The sequence below is a fragment of the Melanostigma gelatinosum genome (genome assembly GCF_949748355.1).
Source record: "Melanostigma gelatinosum genome assembly, chromosome: 16".
Taxonomy (NCBI): domain Eukaryota; kingdom Metazoa; phylum Chordata; class Actinopteri; order Perciformes; family Zoarcidae; genus Melanostigma; species Melanostigma gelatinosum.
In genome coordinates this window covers 19,802,925-19,822,213 of record NC_136649.1, presented here as the reverse complement: position 1 = coordinate 19,822,213, position 19,289 = coordinate 19,802,925, and the positions used below count along the sequence as shown (strand labels likewise).

At 40.4% G+C, this 19,289-nt stretch overlaps 3 protein-coding genes across 5 annotated transcripts; 2 read left to right on the top strand and 1 right to left on the bottom strand.

Annotated features, from left to right (window-relative positions):
* Positions 1 to 550: 550 nt before the first annotated feature.
* Positions 551 to 5,859, top strand: dnajc5gb (DnaJ (Hsp40) homolog, subfamily C, member 5 gamma b). 3 transcript variants are annotated; one of them, XM_079287056.1, is made up of 6 exons: positions 551 to 712; positions 1,644 to 1,773; positions 1,869 to 2,082; positions 2,193 to 2,346; positions 3,050 to 3,112; positions 3,925 to 5,859. In XM_079287056.1, exons 2-6 carry the CDS (start codon positions 1,661 to 1,663, stop codon positions 3,975 to 3,977), a joined length of 597 nt encoding a protein of 198 aa, XP_079143182.1. In that variant the 5' UTR covers positions 551 to 712; positions 1,644 to 1,660; the 3' UTR covers positions 3,978 to 5,859. The 3 variants fall into 3 exon arrangements, with proteins under 3 accessions (XP_079143182.1, XP_079143181.1, XP_079143183.1); XM_079287055.1 differs by having other exon boundaries at positions 3,047 to 3,112; positions 3,925 to 5,855; XM_079287057.1 differs by lacking the exon at positions 3,050 to 3,112 and having other exon boundaries at positions 3,925 to 5,858.
* A 92-nt stretch (positions 5,860 to 5,951) lies between these two features.
* Positions 5,952 to 9,920, top strand: LOC306790631 (proton-coupled zinc antiporter SLC30A2-like). Its single transcript, XM_079287054.1, has 7 exons — positions 5,952 to 6,420; positions 7,011 to 7,157; positions 7,890 to 8,043; positions 8,122 to 8,323; positions 8,508 to 8,613; positions 8,697 to 8,831; positions 9,473 to 9,920. The coding sequence occupies exons 1-7, from the start codon at positions 6,324 to 6,326 to the stop codon at positions 9,568 to 9,570; spliced, it is 939 nt and encodes a 312-aa protein (XP_079143180.1). The 5' UTR covers positions 5,952 to 6,323; the 3' UTR covers positions 9,571 to 9,920.
* A 98-nt stretch (positions 9,921 to 10,018) lies between these two features.
* On the bottom strand, positions 10,019 to 18,057 carry coq8ab (coenzyme Q8A-b). The gene is made up of 15 exons (XM_079287052.1): positions 17,832 to 18,057; positions 17,219 to 17,415; positions 16,346 to 16,654; positions 16,160 to 16,226; positions 14,278 to 14,355; positions 13,854 to 13,979; positions 12,839 to 12,924; positions 12,614 to 12,754; positions 12,448 to 12,529; positions 12,218 to 12,311; positions 11,641 to 11,782; positions 11,346 to 11,453; positions 11,179 to 11,244; positions 10,712 to 10,798; positions 10,019 to 10,509 (listed from the first exon to the last, which is right to left on the bottom strand). The coding sequence occupies exons 2-15, from the start codon at positions 17,351 to 17,353 to the stop codon at positions 10,210 to 10,212; spliced, it is 1,821 nt and encodes a 606-aa protein (XP_079143178.1). The 5' UTR covers positions 17,354 to 17,415; positions 17,832 to 18,057; the 3' UTR covers positions 10,019 to 10,209.
* Positions 18,058 to 19,289: the final 1,232 nt, after the last annotated feature.

Here is a 19,289-nt window from a genome sequence, read left to right as displayed (position 1 = left end):
TGTCAAGAAACAACATATGATAAAAATGAATGTGTACAATTTACAAATTCTATACCGATTTTAATTCCATACAGATTTTAACGCTTCCAAATTTCCCATGAATCATAATTTCCCATCTTTATAAAATAGTGTTTACTTTAATAATCCCCAGTCGAGGAACCTTTTACTATTTGAGCTTTGAATCTTTACACTTTAAAGTGGGTAGCTATATCATGATATTTTTCTATATCATGATTTATTTTACTAATGTTGTCAAATCAATGTAGTGGAATGAAAAGTGCAATAATGGTTTCCAAAATGAAGTATAAAGTAGCATAAAATGCAAAGTACAGTACTTGAGTAAACATTGGTAGTAAAGTAGTTACACCTACATACATTTAGTAGCACACACACAAAAATCTGTTAATATATAATTATATATTGTAATCATAGATATACCCCTTTTACAAATGATGTATTAATACATTTACATCCTGCGTATTTTGGAACGCAGCCCCGCGCGCATCAAACAGACGTCAATAAGACTTCTTCCTGTCTCGAGGTTCCTGCTTCCTGCTTCGCTGCTAAAGTTCTCCTAATGGGATCTGCGGGTCATTAAGAGAGGAGACGTGAGTACCAGCTTCACTTCATGGATCAAACTTCAGGACAGTAAACGGACACACTTCGGACTCTATGCTTCGACCAAAAACAACGACATTCATTCGTCCTGGAGGTGAGATTTAACACTTCCTCCTCATGCTAATGTTAGCTAAGTCAGTTAGCAGTTTGTGGTGACTTTACCCCGCAGTGTTAGAGTAAACCCAAGTCCTTACGTAACTAACGTTAACTATAGTTAGATCATTAATAATGTCTCCCAGCATGATTGCTTTACCTCACGTTTGTTGTCGTTTATTTACGTTTTGAGCCATTAAATGTACTTTAGTTGTGTGTTCTTACTATGGAAGTATTTGTGTTTTTTTCCACTTGTGAGTACAGTGAATTACAGGCTTTCATTTATTTTGTTTACCATTTTGTTTAAATACATTTTATTTCTCAAGAAGCAAACTGGCCTATAAAAGATAAAAAAGAAGAAATGAGGCACAGCTTTCACATATCAAGAGACACACCATGGTGAAATGAAATGATAGTTTGATAGTTGTTGTGTATACATGGATCTCATCCATACCTAGTGTTCCCAATTCAGTCATTTCTCCAAAGTTATTATCCATTTAAGTAGAACAGTTTCTTCCATTTCTGCAGAAGAAGAAGTCTCTGCATCGATACAGTGTGCTTTCCTTCCAGAGTCTCCTCAGAGATCAGAGATCTCTACATGGAAGTAGAAGGAAGGTCCACACAACCACGGAGGCCTAGTTTGCTCACCAGCATTATAAGCGATTGAACCACTTCCTTGTATTGTTAAAGACAGTCTGGGGACTTTACGAGCAGATATAAAAGTTGATTTGCTGACACATGTTGCTGGAATGAACTCTGTGCGTTATGCTCTCCAGATTAACAGTAGTTTGTTGCATTCCCGTAAGCAATGCAGTTCAGTACCTGCATGAGTTTTACATTTGGGACAAGTTGGTGAAATACCCGTTTTATACTTACTAGTGATGTATGATACTCTATTGAAACTCTTTCTATTGTATTTGTTTATTTCTCAGCTGCCAAATCCTGAAACATGGAGGACCCAAACAGACTTCAGCGTAAAATGTCAACAGCAGGAGACAGCCTGTACAAAATGCTGGGGCTGGAGAAAGGAGCATCTCCAGAAGACATAAAGAAGGCATACAGGTATGTGTTCATTAATTTAATACATGTTTAGTTTGTAAAATGATATTATTGAGTTGTTTAGCTGCATACTCTGACCCTCACTCACTCGTTTCCAGGAAACTGGCGTTGAGGCATCACCCCGATAAGAACCCAGACAACCCAGAAGCTGCCGACAAATTCAAGGAGATCAACAACGCCAACTCCATCCTCAGTGACGAGAACAAACGGAAGATCTACGACGAGTATGGATCCATGGGACTCTACGTGGCCGAGCAGTTTGGGGACGACAGTGTCAAATACTACTTCCTCATGTCCAAGTGCTGGTTCAAGGTGAGAGGCAACGCAGTTTTAAAAGTCTACTCTCCGCAACTCTCTGAATGAACATTTCATTGTTTTGTAATTGTGTGTTTAGTATTCATTCCCCTTTCTTTGGTGTTCAGACCCTCGTGGTGTGCTGCAGTATTTTCACCTGCTGCTGCTGTTTCTGCTGCTGCTGTTTCTGCTGCGGCAAGTGCAAATCCTCAGAAGACGAGGGCAACTTCACCTACATGGACCCTGAGGACCTCGAGGCAGAGATCAGAGAACAGGATGCAGGTGAGGGACTTTGCTCTTCTGATGGATATCTTCCTGCTGCTTCCATAAGAAACTGGGAAATCACATGGTTCATCGCTGGTGTCCGTTGAATCAAATTCAATTCAAACTTAAGGTATTTTAAAATATTTCCTGGAGAAATGAAAGATTGTCAATATGAAAATCTAATAATAAATGATAGAGTAATAATCTGAAACCAGACTAACGCAACGTCACAATGACCTGATCATACATTAAACATATCCATGTATAGTGTTTACTGTGAATGCCAGCAAACTGATTTTAAAAAGCCTTTAAAGGAAAACTTCATATTTTTTGTTCCTTTGTCAATCACGTTGTTGTTCTCGCAAGACTCTACGATGAACAGAGAATCCGGAAACGGATGTGTTGATAGCCTTTATAGTGAACACACACGCCCAATGGAGATTAACAGTCTTACAATAACAGTTGCTCATGTAAACAGTCTGTCGCTGTGACTGACGAGAGGTATTAGTTCATGTTGTTCACCGTCGAAAGAAAATGACCCAATTAAACGCTCGTTCTACCAACTAGCACCCCACCAAAGTCTGTTCTCAAATTTATACTGACTGCACACTTCACGGAGAACAATGAAGATCTTTTTTGAACTGAATATTCTCTGGTCTGGAGAACCTGCGTTCAGCTGTTTGTGGGTTTGCTCAGTGTGTCACATTTTGTTTCACAGCAGGAGACCATGTAATAGTTATTCAGCCGAGCTCTGAGCCTTCAGATAGCGCCGGCCCCTCTTCAGGTAAAGTTCACTTGTCGCTCCGTGCCGCTTCACTAATCTGGCAGAACGTGAGTCGCCGTTTCTGTTTCGGTAGCTTCTAACGGCTCCATCCCGCGCGTGGACTCTGTTTATTGTAACACACTAGCATTTCTTCCTACAAGTGCTGCAGGATGCTGTTATTCTTCTTTCCCTTGTTGCTCATTGATATCTTTGCTTGCTTACACTTATCACTGTCGATGATGTTCTCGATGTTGAGCCCAGTGGAGGAACACGGTGGGTTAAAATGCTAATGCTAAATATCAAGAGCAGTGGTTCTCAATCTGCGAGTTAAGATCATTTCAGATTTATCTGATAAGGGAAATACATATTTCTATTATCCCTACTTGGCAGTTTTTGTCAAAGATAGACGTGCTTGTGAGCCTCTGAGTAATTATAATTATAAATATTCAAACATTAAACTCATCAAAGGTTGAGAACCACTGATCTCGAGTGACAAAAAATAATTCTGCTGCTTATTTTAGTTTTAACATTTGCTCCTCTCTCCTTCTCCTCTATGCTGTATAATCTGTAAACGACTGTACGATATCTGAGAATATTTTCATAAACTTCGGTTCTTTTCACCGTTATGCTATTTTTCAGGAAGGGTTTGTTTGATTGTTAATCTTTCACCCGACGTCGGTGCCGGAAGACGTATTGAAATCATTTACTGAAGTAAAAGTAGAAAATGAACAACATATACCCGTAATACACTCTGCTCTGTTTTGCTGTTTTTTGGGGGGAAATGAATGAACGTATAGACACTTTAAATAATTCCCTTCTCTTCACACCTCCAGGGGAGAATGCACCGATCGTGATTCAGCCTCATGCGACCAGCGACGCCTCGTGAGTGGAGTCCTGACGGAACCACATCGTCATCAGCCAAAGATGAGGAGTATAAATATGGGTTTGAATGGGGCTGACGTGCAGGAAAGAAAAGCGATTTGATTGTGCCATTTTATTTTTATAGGTGCCAATTGTCTTTGATCCAATCTCATATTTATTTTAACTTTTTATTTTTTAAATAGTGGGTTGTGTGTGGACTGCAGTGACAAAGCCATGCAGATCAAAGCTCTGGAATAATTAGTCTTTTTAATGTGCACTTTAATATCTTACGTTCGTGTTTAAAATCCTAACGCTGCCATGACGGTCTGAGAATATTTTTGGCTCTTGGGTCAGAAGGGTTTTAAATATTTCTTTTAAAGCAACTTAAAATGCTGGTTCCCAATTTTTAAGAGGCCAACCACTCGGAGACGTACGCGGTGTTCAGTCTCACTGTGCATAGATGCAAAATGTAGCGGCAAAGGGCTTATTGAAATTAGGGAAGTATATTGAGACTAAATCAAACTTGTTTGGACTTCCGCTTGTGTTCACTGTTGTGCGTTTGCCTGGCATCCCCTTCCAGCTCCATGAGCATTGATATTTGTAGGAGTGACGCTGAACGATTCAACATTTTGGGAGAAACGCTCGTTCGCTTTCTTTCTGAAAGGTAGAGATGGGCACGCGACTCTTCACGTCATTGGACTCAAGGCAGGTGTATGATTGCAGAGTTCCCTGTGTGAGTCCTTAAAACATCTATTAATTGACAATAAAGCATCATATTCCTAAAGTTGGGTTAAAACAAAATACTTAACCCAGATATGACATGAACGTGACATTAGGTGGGAAGCTGGAACGGGGAGGTAATTAGCCTAGCTTAGCATAAAGACTGGAAGCAGGGGAGAAAGCTAGCCTGTTCAGAGTTTTTCATCGGCAGACTTTGTTACCGTCAGACAGAGTCAGGCTAGCTGTTCCTCCCTGTTTCCGTCTTTATGCTAAGCTAAGCTAATGGCCTCCTGGCTCCGGCTCCACACCAACACAACGCACAGACACGAGAGTGGTATCAATCTTCTTCCTTCAAGGAAACGAATAAGCGTATCTCCCAAAATATTGAGCTAAGATCTTTAAGAGAGAATGGTAGTACTGGTGGTTAGTTCGCTGTACAAAGAAACAAACGCACGGGGTGAATACTTCTTAAGGTACTGAGAAAGCTCTTATAAAACTTTTCTGAAAAACACTTTCCCAAACTTGAAGCTGGAACCAACCACTTACTGATTTGATTCATTGCCAAATATTACACGTGGATGAATGTTTTCAGAGGAGCGGAGGCCGACTTTTAACGATGGTCTCTGTGGTGCGCGAGATGATTTATCGCCTGTATGTGCCATGAAATGATGCTCAATGCAGGAGCCATGCGTCTGTGTAAATTCAGAGGTGTATTTTTGATTTACCCATTCTAGGTTTTATGACCAATTGAGTGTATGTTAAGAGGACGGCCCTTGAATTGTCTTTTCTCATGTTTGTATTATATTTAGTAGTTCTGCTCGGTGTAGGAATGTACGGTTTGTACGTTTGGTACAAATCTGAATTGTATATGTGCATTATTCTTCGACTTTGATCTGTTTTTCTCAGGTGACTTTCACACCAGAAATGTATGTAAAGTCAGTTTTGTATACTTGAGAAAACTTCACAAGTGCCAGAATATATTTTAGTATACTTTTTTTTTTTTTTTTCAGGTTTGAATTATTTTTGATCAAACTTTAAAAAAAGAAAAATGAGATCTTTAGTTTTGTCATCTCAACATTCCCAGGTATTTTTCCAATCTTTCAACTTTTCCATGTTTCCAAACTGTTTCTGTAAAAGTAACGTCTGTCTGATCAAATAAACTTTGGTTATACTGGAAATGTCAGACAGTTGTCTCGTAGTTTGTACAGTTTGCCGTTCGTGACCAGCACCGCTGAGCTCCGTCACCTGCCATTGGCTCTTGTTGTGCTCCACCTCTGAGAGATAACGCCTGTTACAGCAGCTGGCGAGTTGTTCAGCTTCACTTTAACATTAAAACTAAAAGGGAGTCCCTGAAGTGTACTCACCTGAGGATATGGAGTTATCAACAGAGAAACATCTGCTTGAGACTCATTTGGAGCCTCTTGGCTTGTATGTTCTTTTTATATTCTCATATGAGCTCAACGTCGGCACAGATTTCATTTATCGAATCACTTAAATCTGTTCTAAGCGTCTGTTTTATACAGTTCTGTCTTCTCTCAGGGCGAGTTCGCCAGAGGACGGATGTTCAGACTCTGCATCAGAGTCTAGTGAAGATGCCTCCAGCGTGGACGGCCTGTGGCAGCCTGACCGGCTGTGCCAGGAGGCGGGCTCCATGTCGGCGGCTGAGAGGGACGAGAGACGTTTGGCCAGAAGGAAGCTCTACGCGGCCTGCGCTGTCAGCCTCGTCTTCATGACCGGAGAGGTGGTTGGTAAGATGAAGAAAAAAAGAATAAGCATCATCGTGTCTGATTTTGATCTGCCCCAAATGTATCAGATATGAATATTACACTTTCGTGTTTCAATAATTTAAATTGCAAATGAGGATGATTTAGTGTGTGATGAGCTTTAGGGGAAAGTCACACTGATGGAAAGTACATTTACTCAAGCGCTGTCCTTAAGTACAGTTTTGAGGTACTTTTGCTTTACTTGAGAAATACAGTTTACTGCTACTTCAGACATCTGCACTTCTACGTTTGCTCTTGAACTTCTACCTTTATCTGACAGCTATAGTTTCTTGTGACTTTGCATATAAAGACTTCATGTCTTAAAAGACACGATCGCTTCTATAGATGGAGAAAATTGTTTAAATTTGACCAGGTGCAACATATAAACGCTGCTTACTAAATCAGCCAATATCGGCTTGTTGAAGATCTGTTCCAGTTTATGTAAGTAATAAGAAATATCAGGACCATCCATCCATTTTCCCCTGCTTGTCCGGGGTCGGCTCGCGGTGGCAGCAGGCCAAGCAGGCTGACCCAGACTTCACCCCCCCCCCCCCCCCCTTCCGTCTTTTCTACAGGTGGATACGCCGCTCACAGTCTGGCCATCATGACGGACGCGGCACATCTTCTGACTGACTTTGGCAGCATCGTGATCAGCATCTTCTCTCTGTGGATCTCCTCCAGGCCTCAAACACACACCAGGACCTTCGGGTGGCATCGAGCAGGTGAGATCCAAACACACTTTGTTGGAATCATTCGTTTAGTTTTTGATGTTTTGGTGACTTCCCTTAGCTGCTTTCTGTCTTAGATCGATGTGAATCGTACATTCGTACATCAAGCTGGAAACTGACATCATGTCCACTGAATTTGTTTCTGGGAGTTTACACTCCACAGTTACAGGGTATTTTATGACCTGATTCAAGTATTTTTAGAGACGGCGTATTTATATTTTAAGGCACAAAAACAAATATATATATATATATATATATATATATATATATATATATATATATATATATATATATATATATATATATATATATATATTGAAACAGCATTTAAACCTCAGTGCTGAGAATTCTTTTTTACAGTAAATATATAGATTGGTCGATGAACTATTAAAAAATACGAATAACTTAAAAAAGACACTTAATTGTTGGTGTCTTATCAACATTTTTAATCTTTCTTCAAGTACTGTATATTTTACACTCCTTCAGTTTGATATGAATGTTTTTTGCTGCCTGCCATCTTATAAACCGCTTCCTAAAACATACATTTATAGTGTTTGAGTTGTTAAATTGTTTACACTTATTATGAATATATGTATTTCTATGTGATCATTTCGCCCTGGTTTTCTTTGAATGTGTAATTTACCAACTATACTGCAAAGTGTACTTTCAGAGATCAGTATTTGTGCTCTAACCTGATATCATTTACACATGTTCTGTGTTAAATAGAGATTCTGGGCATGTTGCTGTCAGTGATGTCTATCTGGGCTGTGACAGCGGTGCTGGTCGTATCGGCCATTCAGAGGGTCTCTGACGGAGACTACGACATCGACAGTCAGATCATGCTCATAACGTCAGGTTGTGCTGTGGGGGTCAACGTCCTGTGAGTTTGATCACGTCATCCACCATCATTGGTCAGGCGCTTGTTCTTAACGAATAGTTCTGACTTTGTTTTATTTAGGATGGTCCTGATCCTCCAGCAGTCTGGAGCCTCACACGGCCACAGTCACGCGCCTCCCACCAGCCGGCCGCAGGCGCACAAACGGCGCGGCCGCCATCACGGCCACGGCAACGCCAGTGTGAAGGCGGCCTTCGTCCACGTGGTGGGAGATCTGGTGCAAAGTGTCGGAGTCCTGCTGGCTGCCACCATCATCCACTTCTGGGTCAGCGTTGGCCCAAAACAGTATTGACAGATAGACTAACATGTTAAACACCTACGTTACAAGAAGACAAACTGGCAAGAAAAATATATCAATATCCTCATTTACTGAAAGTGGGCGAGGCCCAGACGAGCTCAATTATTTGGTTTATTATTTTGTTTTAATCACATTTGTGAATTCCCCACAGCCTCAATACAAAGTAGCAGATCCGATTTGCACGTTCCTGTTCTCGGTTCTTGTTCTCGCAACAACACTTCCTGTCACAAAGGACATTTTCAGAATCCTGATGGAGGGTAAACACATCTTCTGTGCCTGCGGTGACATTATGGTTTCACCGACTACATTTCATTTTAACCGGCGTCTTTGTTTTCTGCAGGCGCTCCTCAGGACGTTAACTTCAGCGCCGTGAGAGAGCTGCTGCTGTCTGTGCGAGGAGTCGTGTCGGTTCACGGTCTGCACATGTGGAGCCTCAACATGACTCACTCTTTACTTTCTGTCCACGTGGCCACAGGTAAAATCAACACAGCCTGAGAGTAGGTGATGGAAGTTGATGCTCCTGAAGTTTAATACCTTTGTAGACTATTGTCACAACACATATCTCCTCATAGATGCATGGAAGAAATGGGGGGGTGGAGTCTTTAATACATCTGAAATCTCAATTCAAGAGTTTTGATGACACCATACTATGACGTGTTTTTTTTACGACATACTATAATACTATGACTTCTTATGCCATATTATACTATGACATTGAAATAAAAGAATTCTGAAATAGTACATTTTGACAACTTTTTAATGGCCTAAAATACTATACTGACAGTTTTACCCACTTTTGTACATACTGTACCATGACTTTTATTTTCATGGCATACTATACTATGACTTTCTTAAGACCTTTTTATCGTTTACTATAGAATGCCATTGTGTACAATTACTTTATTATACTAGGTGACATTTTTATGGCATAATACACAAATACTTTTCTAGCATACTATAATGTATATTGTGACTACTATAGCTTTTTATATTGTTAATGCATACTAACAATGTTTTTATGGAATGTTATAGTCAAGCTGTCAATGTAATATGATTCATATTCAAGATGGATTGTAAACAACTTAAAGAAAATGTTTCCTGTATTCGTGTCCTCAGAAGAAGACGCTGATGCACAGATCGTCCTCATGAAGGCGACAAAGCTTCTGCGCTCCGAGTTTGGCTTCTCCAGTGTAACAATCCAAGTGGAGCAATAGAAGGGAGACTGCTGACGGCACCATGACTGCGTGTTTACATCGGTTTCTGCAACTATTTTTAATAAGAGGCTGATAATTACCAGGTGCACAGCTACACTTCTGAATATATTCAAGATCTTAGAGCTTTGTATTAATGCCGTTACAATGTTTGAGTTTTGCTTATTCATTTGATAAACTTTTGCAGTCATTACACCGACACAATGTTTATTTATGAAGTAGCTGAATGTCATATTTGTACCCACAGTATCCTTCCCTGATATATTTATGACTTACAGATAAAACTTACCGTGGAGTGATGGGTTGTAATGTTTTTCACCTGTATAAATGCAGCAAATGGAAAATGTTTTAATATTCATGTGACTAGACAATCAGTATTGATTCATTATTTCTTACATTTTTGGATAATAACTTACACCTTTGATAAAAAAAAAAATCATAATTTCAATAATTTGCCGTTCATTGCTTACTTTATTTTTACAACATTGATTTAAACTGTTCTAACCACACAGACAAGATTTTTAGTTTGTACACAACAGACATATTCTTCACACATTACTGAGAAAAGCAATGTTCACGTTCGTCTGGATGAGAGTCCTGGTCAAAAATGAGCGATTGAATATGGTTTTGGAAAACCAGTTTTCAAGCTAGTTTGTTGCTGCCGGGCGTCCCATCTCTCCAGTAGTTCTCATAGATGTCCCGGAACATGTTCTTGCAGGATATTCTAGCTTTGAGTTTAGAGCAGATGAGGAAGGAACCACCCATCTTGCGGTGAAGAGAGTACGTCTCCTCGGGCGGCGGCGTCAGTCGCTCCCTCAGCATCACGGGGATGAGGCCGTGGATGCGCTCTGTGGTGCTCTGAGCTCCAAAGTCAAAGGGCTGCTCAGAAGAGAACGCCTCTCCAAGGATCATCACCGCATCCACGTGGGCATTCTCCATCACCTGAGTTTAGGACGCAGAAGTTCTACATTTAAGGATATACCGGTACACTTAGTCACTCTCCAAATTTAAGGGAACTAAATCTTCCTGCCAGCATCTCTAAACTAATTCCATCAAATGTATTTGAATAGTATATCAAAAAAAGCCATTAAGGATGTCAGTATCGTATGTTGTGGTTCATAGTGAAGAGGTTTGTCTTTATTACCTTTGACTCATATCCTGTGAGGAACTTCATGTCTCTGGATCTCCGGAGGACGACTTCTCTGTCGTTATTAGCAGCTGCATTAATAATCTGATTTGAGAAATTAAAGTGAAAAACTGATTAAAATGTAATGCCTGCAGGAAAATAAAGCAAGTTATGAATTATTTTAAGCCAACAGTATTGCTGACCCCATGACAAAATAGTTAAATATATATGTTTCTAATAAAAACTAATTCCCTGTCGTGTTTTACCAAGATATCTTTTCATGTTATGACATATTTTACATGATGGATAAATGATACTTTCACTGCATCCGATTACAAACATGAAATAAAACTTAAACAAACCAGATTGACCAGTCAACGATGACCTCATTTTTATTTAGAAAACTCTTAAAAAAACAATAATTTGGTGTGGAGTGATGTGTCCCAATAAGGAAAGCAACTTTACACATTTCTACAGCTTCTTACCTCGATGTAGGCGTCAGTGAAACTCTTATCAAATCCCCGCGTAGCTCCAAAATCCAACAGTGCAACCTGGAAACATGAAACAGAAAAACTGACTTCGGTGAAGAAGGGGGAAACGCCAAACGGACCAACGGTGAGCAAATCAAATGAGGGGGTTGAGACAAACGGACCTTGTGAGCTTGGGGATCAAAGAAGAAGTTGGACCAGTTTGGATCAGTCTGCATGAATCTGAACTCAAAGAGCTCTCTCAGGCACAAAGTCAAGATCTGCTCACAAATCTATCAGAAGCAAAGGAGGAGAAAGAAAACAGTGCTCCACGTATACAGCACAGCATTATTATGGACGCTCAAATATTGTGCCGACTCCGGGGTTTAAAAAAAAAAAAAGGTCTCTGCATTCGGCACAGCACCTTGAACCCTTCCAAAGTGGTCGACGTATTGGCAGTGCACAGGTCTGAATTCGTACCTCATTCCTGAGCTCCTGGGAGAGGTCGCTGGCCTTGTCCAGCGGGAAACCGGGCACCAGCGTTGTGGTGAGGACGTGCGGGCTGCTCAGCTCGTCAACCACATCAGGCACGTAGAAGTACGGGTGATCCTTCAGCAGCTCTCTGACACACGAACGGCAACAACACAGCAATAAGAAACACATCGCCGGCATCAACTTGACAGCTGAAGTTCAACCGTTGCTCTTAAAATGAATATTTTGTGGAAATACGCTTATTCGATTTCTTTCCTGCTCATGTTTGTAGGATAAATATGAAGTAAATGCCAGCAGCTGGTTAGCTTAGCTTAGCATAAAGACTGGAAACAGGGGGGAAAGTTAGCCTGGCTCTAATGCAGTGTTTCTTGATTAGTAATGTTATTCTTTCAAGGCTCTAAAAATTATTCATGTACAACGATGTTTATTGAACTGCTCACAGAAAAGCATTGCTTCATATTTCCGGGTTCAAAGGCAAAAACGGTTGTAAAGGCTTTCACGAATATACTATGAACTGAATTCCCAGAGTCGGTGTGTGCGCAAAGAACAAGTGTGAACAACTTACTGGAATCTCTTGGCACATTTGGCCTCTCTTATGTAATCACACTCCAGTGCCAGCTCACGGCTCATGACCTCAATGAGGTGCTCAGGAAACAGACCTGTAACGGAGGGAAAATGTTAGACCGCTGACAATCATGGAAAGCTCCTGATGTGGGAGAGTATGTTGAAGAGGTTAGCAACACTAGACAATAGCAGCAGTTATAAATATGATAAAAAGCTCTCCAACACAGTTACCTCGAGGCAGCACGTTGCTTAAACTCAGAGCAGTCATGATATTATTCACGTCACTGTTGATACTCTTGGCGACTCCAGGGTACTGAAAGCACAGATTTCATTGTGCGATTTCTTTTCTTGCTGCATTTTGTAATAGTTTGCTTCTGTGTTTTAACGCTCCTCTCACCTGAATCTTCATGGCGACCTCTCGGCCGTCCTTTAGTCTCGCTAAATGCACCTGACCGATGGACGCCGCCGCGAACGGCTTCTCCTCAAAGTACTCCAGCTCGTCTCTCCAGTTGGGGCCGAGGTCACTGCCGATGGCTTTCTGCAGAGAGAACATAAAACCGTCTCATCGATGAACTTGAGTTTAGCGAGTTCGGGTCGTTTATTACGGCTCTCCAAACTCTACCATCATCTGTTTAGGGGGCATGAAGTCCGCACTCTGTCGAACACGCTCGAAGATTTTGGCCAGCTGAGGGTTAATGAAGGCGTCGTCTGAGAGAGCAAATGAGACGAACAGAGTGAAAACTCAGCGTTATGCAGGCTCGTGTGTTATTACAGTCAACAGCGATCAGCATCTGATTCCTTCTGAAAGATAAATCCCTGAAAATCTTTCAAAAACCTGGAAGTGACGAATCTTCTTGGTCATTTTGTACGGCGCAAGTGAAAATAGAAAGCATTGGTTTGAATAATGGAACATTTGGTCAATTACGTCACGTAAACAGCAGGATGCAGAGTTTGAGCACTTTAAGGACTTTGTGCGTTTGTTGGCGTCAACATAGTATCTTTATTGACCATGGACAAATATCAACATGGACGAGAAGCTCTTAAAGTGTTCAGAAAATAAATGATTTGAATATCTAGAAAAAAATAAGTAGTTTTCAGTATTGTGTAACAATTAGCGATTTATTGTTTGAATAGAAATTTGTGACATGAAATTTAAAAAATAAAATGTAATTGAAAGTCCACAGCCTATTACTAAAGCAACAAAGCACCGGCACTCACTTTTTTGGGGGCAAAAACTAACTTATTATCTGTCCAAAATGTCATCACTTTATCCTATTAGCCATTGTGAAAATTGGCATATGATTTCCTGAGTTATAGACAAAAATATATTTCGTGAAGTCACAGTGACCACCAAATTCTAATCAGTTCATCCTTGAGTCCAGGTGGACTGGTCGGCATAAAAATGTTATAAAATTGTTCATCTCATGAAAAATAGTATGTATGAAAAAAATCATGAGTTGTGTAAAAATGTCATAAAACATTCATTAAAGTCTTATTTCTAATTACTTCAGTCTAATTATGCAATATAATTTCATTGTGTAGTACTTAAACAAAAACAGCATGACAAAATAGGATAAGCACCTAAAAGTGTACTTAAATGTACTGACTGAAGTTTCTTTCCACCAGAGGTGACTCACCTTGAATGCTGAGCATCTGGCCAATTTTCAGAGCAGCGCCTCGGACTTTACAAAGTGTCCGGACGATTCTTTGAGCGTTGGCTTCAGAGAGGAAGGCACTCGAGTCCAGAACGGATTTTTTATCACCTTAAAAAAAACAAAAACATTTCATTATCACATTTATTGGATATTGTATTTCAGCTCCAAATAAGACCGTTACTTCTTATATTTTTGAAATTCATCTACTTCAATCCAATAGTAGCGGTTATATACACCACTATCTATTATCACAGGAACTTCACATAAAATACATTGTTCATAGTCTAAAATTTGAAGTCAATTGAAATGTTATGAAAGATAAAACGTAGGCAGAGTTACTTTAGAGTAACGTCTACAGCCGCAAGAGGAAGAGTGACCACGGTCGCCTTTCTCGTCCTCTTATTACCTTTCCCTCCTTGTTTGGGTTTCAAACTCTTCTTGGCCACTTCAGCGATCGCCCCGATGCCGAGTCCAACCGCCAGCCCTGCAAAAAGAAAATAATATCTATCGACAAGGTGACTAATAAACAAACTATTTCCCCAGTGTGACCGAGAGTCTGCCCTCCGTGAGTAAGACTTGATACTGACGTATAACACCAATGAAACGTATTGTCTGCTACTTAAATCCATGCTCTTCTTTAGAACCGCGCTATTTGAAAATGACCTCCACTGAGCGTATTCCACCGATGCGTCTGCCAGTGATTAATGGTGACCTGGTGGGGATTTAGGGGCCCCTGGCAACCCTGTATTGAATGAATGTTGGTAGAAGAAGTACGTTATGAAGTAAAACTATAAATACCGCACAGTAAAAGTAAACTAAGTGTATTTCAAGTGAAGAGAGGCATTATCAGCACAAGGTGGATCTTTCAAGTCGAATACGACGCCCGACAGGTTTATGAATAATTAATCATATTTGAATTGTTATATTTAGTTCAGCAAATCTGCAACGTAACCAGTAACATACTATTTTAAGTGCGTCAGGGGCCTTTTGTGATTCATTTCAGGGTACAATGAATTTGAATAGGAACATAATTCGATATACTTATCTTAAAATCATAATGTATCTATAAATCTTAGGGGCGCTTTTAGTCAGGGGTCCCAGGCTGCCTACCTTGCCCAAGAGGAAAGTCAGCCCCTGGTGTGTTTTTTTTCAATGAACCGATGTGTATTTCACAGTTGTTTCAGCCGTTTGTATGAGCGGCGCAAGCAGCGGCATCCAGGCCGCTCCGAACAGGCACAGCGCTACTACAACATGATTCACAAACTCTCTTCGAATTGACAGGAACTGTTTGAAAGGTGACGTTAAAAAAAAGAAAATTGCCAGATTGATAATGTTATAAATGGCCAGTGTTACCTTCACCATCTGACAACAGCAATCAGTAACCAGAGGTGGGTTTGATTGCTCAGGGCAACACGCGGAGCCTTTGAGAGTTCAGGGGTCATTTAAGTCCGTGACAGAAGCGGAATAAACAACGGATACGAAACGACTCAGTGTGACGCCAACACGTTTCACACCAGCTGGATTCTCAATCAGGACTCCGGCACACGTCCCCGAAACATTTTCTCAAGCTGTTGATTTCTCAGCACTGCTCTCCAGGAAGGGCCAGAGCGGCAAAACGCCATTCGTACAACTCGTGTCAACAATCGAGTCCACTTTAGATTACGTTGGTAAAGAAACACACAGAGAGGGGCTCCAACTAATCTTTTTCTTCTTCTGTTTTGAATTAATCTGCTGCCTATTTTCTCAATTAATCGTTCCATAAAATGTCAGGAAAACATAAATAATTACATTTAAGCAGGTTCCATTTTGGTATTTCCCATTGACCAACTAATTGACTAATAACATCAGCTCTAACAGATAAAATTCCTAGTCTGAACATTCTAAATTACTGAAACTTGAAGGTATCCTTGAAGTTTTTTGGGGTTTTTTACCATTAGTAGCATTATGTAGCGGTGTTGTCGTGCACTCGAGCGACACACCTCCATGTTAAAGGTTTCACATTATTCCACTGATTTACATGTGGCTGTAATGCAGAAACAAAGCAGCAGCAAAGGCAGAGACACATGCACGTAAACAATGCCGGTTTCAAATTTAAAAAAAAATCAGCTTTGACAATGTTTTGTGAGGAAGAAACTTTTTTCCACGCAAGTTTACACAGGACTGAAGGCTTTATTGGCAGAAGTTTTACATATTTATAGTCACTACAGTTTCTTCTCTGAGGACTACAATGATATTAATGTCACTTTTCTTTTAAAAACAGCTACCAGAATGCCACTAAACACACATACCTCCAAAATTCATCAGCCTTCCTATCCGTGTGACGGGCACCTTCCTCTCTCTGGCTCTGTCGCTGAGCTGAAATACAAGCACTAAACTCAACAGGACAAAAGACAAATAAAACCCACAACCCTGAAAGAGACCTATACGGCAACGTCATTCAAACACTGATTTATAGAAAAGTGTTGAGTGGATACCACTTGCTTGTGTTGCTTGATGTCGGTTTTCTTGGCGTTTCCTGCTTTATCACCGTCCTCTGGCGTCAGATGGCCCACTGTGGAGTTGTCCTGGTTAAACAACCTGGTATGGCCAGAGAACAGCTGGCGGGACCAGCCCCCGTGGTACCTCATGGGCTTAGTGCTGGGTCTTCCACTGCAGGTCACCTGTCTGGCGTTAGCACTTCCTGTGAAACACGCACTGAAACAAGTTCCAACTGTGGAATATCTGTGCCGCTGTGCCGCCGAGGCTCTGAGGACGCAGACTTCTCGTTGTTTGTTGAACGTCTCCTGGACGGGAAAACATGATTCATACGAGTAGGTGTTAAAGGAACAGTTCAACATTTTGGGAAATGGGCTTATTCACTTTCCGAGAGTTAGATGAGAAGATGGATAACACTCTTGGCTGTTAAGCCACAGCCAGCAGTTGGTTAGCTCAGCAAAAAGACTGGAAACAGCTAGCATGGGTCTGTCTGAAGGCACCAAAATTCTGAAAAACCAGCACCTCGAAACTTTGTTTAATCTGTACGAAAACAAAAGTGTAAAAGTGACAAAAATGATGCCGTTAACGTTGAAGTGTTCCTTAAAAATGTCACTAGATTTAAAAAATGTGCTGATTAATCTGTTCGTGTTGATCCACTAATCTCAGCTCGAGAGTACTTTTGAGATTCTGGAGGAAATCAAGGAGCTGACAACTTGTGTTTTCCACTCCAGCATGGTCCGCCTCACTGCCCTGCTCACTATTGTTGGCGTTGATGAGGTGATAATGGCAGGAACTGACTCAGGAAGTATCTGGGTTGCATGTTTGTGAAACTCTATCCTGCATGACGGACAAATCACGGCCGACTTGCTCACCCTCGCTGATCCGGCACCGTGATGGACGTTTACCAGCCTCTGGTTCCCGGTGCCGTGCAGGCCTCCCGGTGAGGCTCTGCAGGCCGCCTGCTTCATCCAGGTCAGACCCCTCCAGACCACCATGTCACCCGTCATGGCGCTGATGTTCAGACCTGAAGACGGGAATAACAGGATCTCTGCAACAGGTTGCTTCTAGGCTGTGCGGTGAAAGGGGAGTTGAGGAGTTCATTAGAGTCTGAGCATGAGGTTACTTGTAGAATAAAGCATGACTCCAAATCCACAGCATGCTTTAAAAAACAACTTAACCAAACACTGATGAAAGTGCAATATTAACTTGGCTGCGTGTGATAAGAGAGCAGAAAGACAAACAAAAAAAAAAACATGCACACCAGAAGGTTTTAAAACAAATATGAGAAATGTCTCATTTGTTTTTATTTAATCATATTTGTCAATGATTCTCACACTGAAAAATGAATAAAAGTGACAAATAGGGGACATTTAACTTTTACACACCAACTTTAAAAATGAATGAAATTGACAAATTAGGAAATGTTACTTTTACTCCGACTTTTAAAATCAGTAAAAGTGACAAAGAAAGAACTTAAAAACTCACCAACTTCACAACCGATCCCTCTTAGCAACACGAGCAAGCAGTGAGCATCGTACAACTGCAGCACGAGCCGCTGTTCACCTTGATTTGACTTGACACGACTTCTCGTGAACGCAGCAAGGCTCGCGACACGCTGAAGGACATGCACGTTTTCCTCGAGACGAAGTTTAACAAACAAACTGGCCAATGAGGCAAAGTTCAGGCGCTCGATCCGTGTATGAACAGACCTGCGCACATGGTTCTGCAAAGTGAACTCCTCAGGAAGTGTGTGCTGGCTGACGTGGCGCAAAGGGCGGCGCGTGAACTGCACACATGCTGCGTTCACGAGCAAATCAATTTTATTTTTTTATTTTTCAGTGGACACATACCAGTTCACTTTAGTTAAAATTATAATCCGCCGATATGTAAAAATAGAAATAATAAATAAAAGTAAAACTAACCAAGACTTTTTTTCCAGAAATAGATGAACCAAAACTGTACATTTATTTAAAAAATAATAATAGAAGTTTAAAGCTAAAAATGTTTATGATTTAAAATCGTAGAAATACAAGTCATCTGGACAGCAATAACTTTAAGTGCCTTGCATTTATGTCAGTAAATCGTATATATATATATATATATATATAGATTGATAGATAGAATATACATGTGCAGTTATTTGTGAAACCTAATACAATGTAAAAAAAAGTTTATGTAAATAATATGTTAACTTTATTTCGAATAATTATGTTTAATTGTTTAAAAATGAAACTGTGTTTATTGTTTGAATTTAATTTGGCAACAAGTAATAAATATAATCTGGGAACAAACCTTCACTAACTTATTCATGATATTGTGGAAATGCAGTAGCATTGAGAGTTAAAGACTTTGAATAAATAATTAAGTATACTATTATATTAAGCACATGACTTACTGCTTCGACTTGGTCTTTTGAGAGCTGATACACAGATATTTAAGACAATATTTGCCAGCAGTTGGTACGTGGGGCTGTGTCAATGTGTTTGATGGTGGGAATTGACAAGGCATCTAAAGTTTCAAGTTATTTAATATCAAATGCACAACAATTATAAAAGTAGTTGTCAACGAAAATATTGGCTCTCAAGCGCCCTCCAGTGATGCTTTAAATATGTATAAAAATAATCAAAAATCAAAATGTTTAACTATTGACAGATTGGAAATGACCCTAAATCAGGTCTGAGATCATTCTATGGGACTAAAACTAGGGTGAAACTCTGAGCTCAAAGGTGAGATTTCATGAGGAGCACTCGAAGGCAGCAATACCCCATCCACCTGTGAACTGCCACTGATCCATTCATTAGAGTTTAGCTACAGCAGCTGGTGTTAAGTCCATGACAAATCACCTTCTAATTATGGAGAATGTGCAGCAACATAGATACAAATAGCACAAGTGACCAGTGAAATTATTAACTTAATGATATCACTGCTCTGTTTACATCTGTT

Coding starts and splice junctions, on each gene's coding strand:
- dnajc5gb (XM_079287055.1), top strand. CDS start 1,661: ATGGAGGACCCAAACAGACTTCAGCGTAAAATGTCAACAGCAGGAGAC. Junction 2,083..2,192: donor TGTCCAAGTGCTGGTTCAAG/GTGAGAGGCAAC, acceptor TTTGGTGTTCAG/ACCCTCGTGGTGTGCTGCAG. Junction 3,113..3,924: donor TAGCGCCGGCCCCTCTTCAG/GTAAAGTTCACT, acceptor TCACACCTCCAG/GGGAGAATGCACCGATCGTG.
- LOC306790631 (XM_079287054.1), top strand. CDS start 6,324: ATGTCGGCGGCTGAGAGGGACGAGAGACGTTTGGCCAGAAGGAAGCTC. Junction 7,158..7,889: donor CTTCGGGTGGCATCGAGCAG/GTGAGATCCAAA, acceptor TGTGTTAAATAG/AGATTCTGGGCATGTTGCTG. Junction 8,044..8,121: donor GCTGTGGGGGTCAACGTCCT/GTGAGTTTGATC, acceptor TGTTTTATTTAG/GATGGTCCTGATCCTCCAGC.
- coq8ab (XM_079287052.1), bottom strand. CDS start 17,353: ATGACGGGTGACATGGTGGTCTGGAGGGGTCTGACCTGGATGAAGCAG. Junction 16,655..17,218: donor ACGGTGCCGGATCAGCGAGG/GTGAGCAAGTCG, acceptor TTTCCCGTCCAG/GAGACGTTCAACAAACAACG. Junction 12,312..12,447: donor AAGCAACGTGCTGCCTCGAG/GTAACTGTGTTG, acceptor CCTCCGTTACAG/GTCTGTTTCCTGAGCACCTC.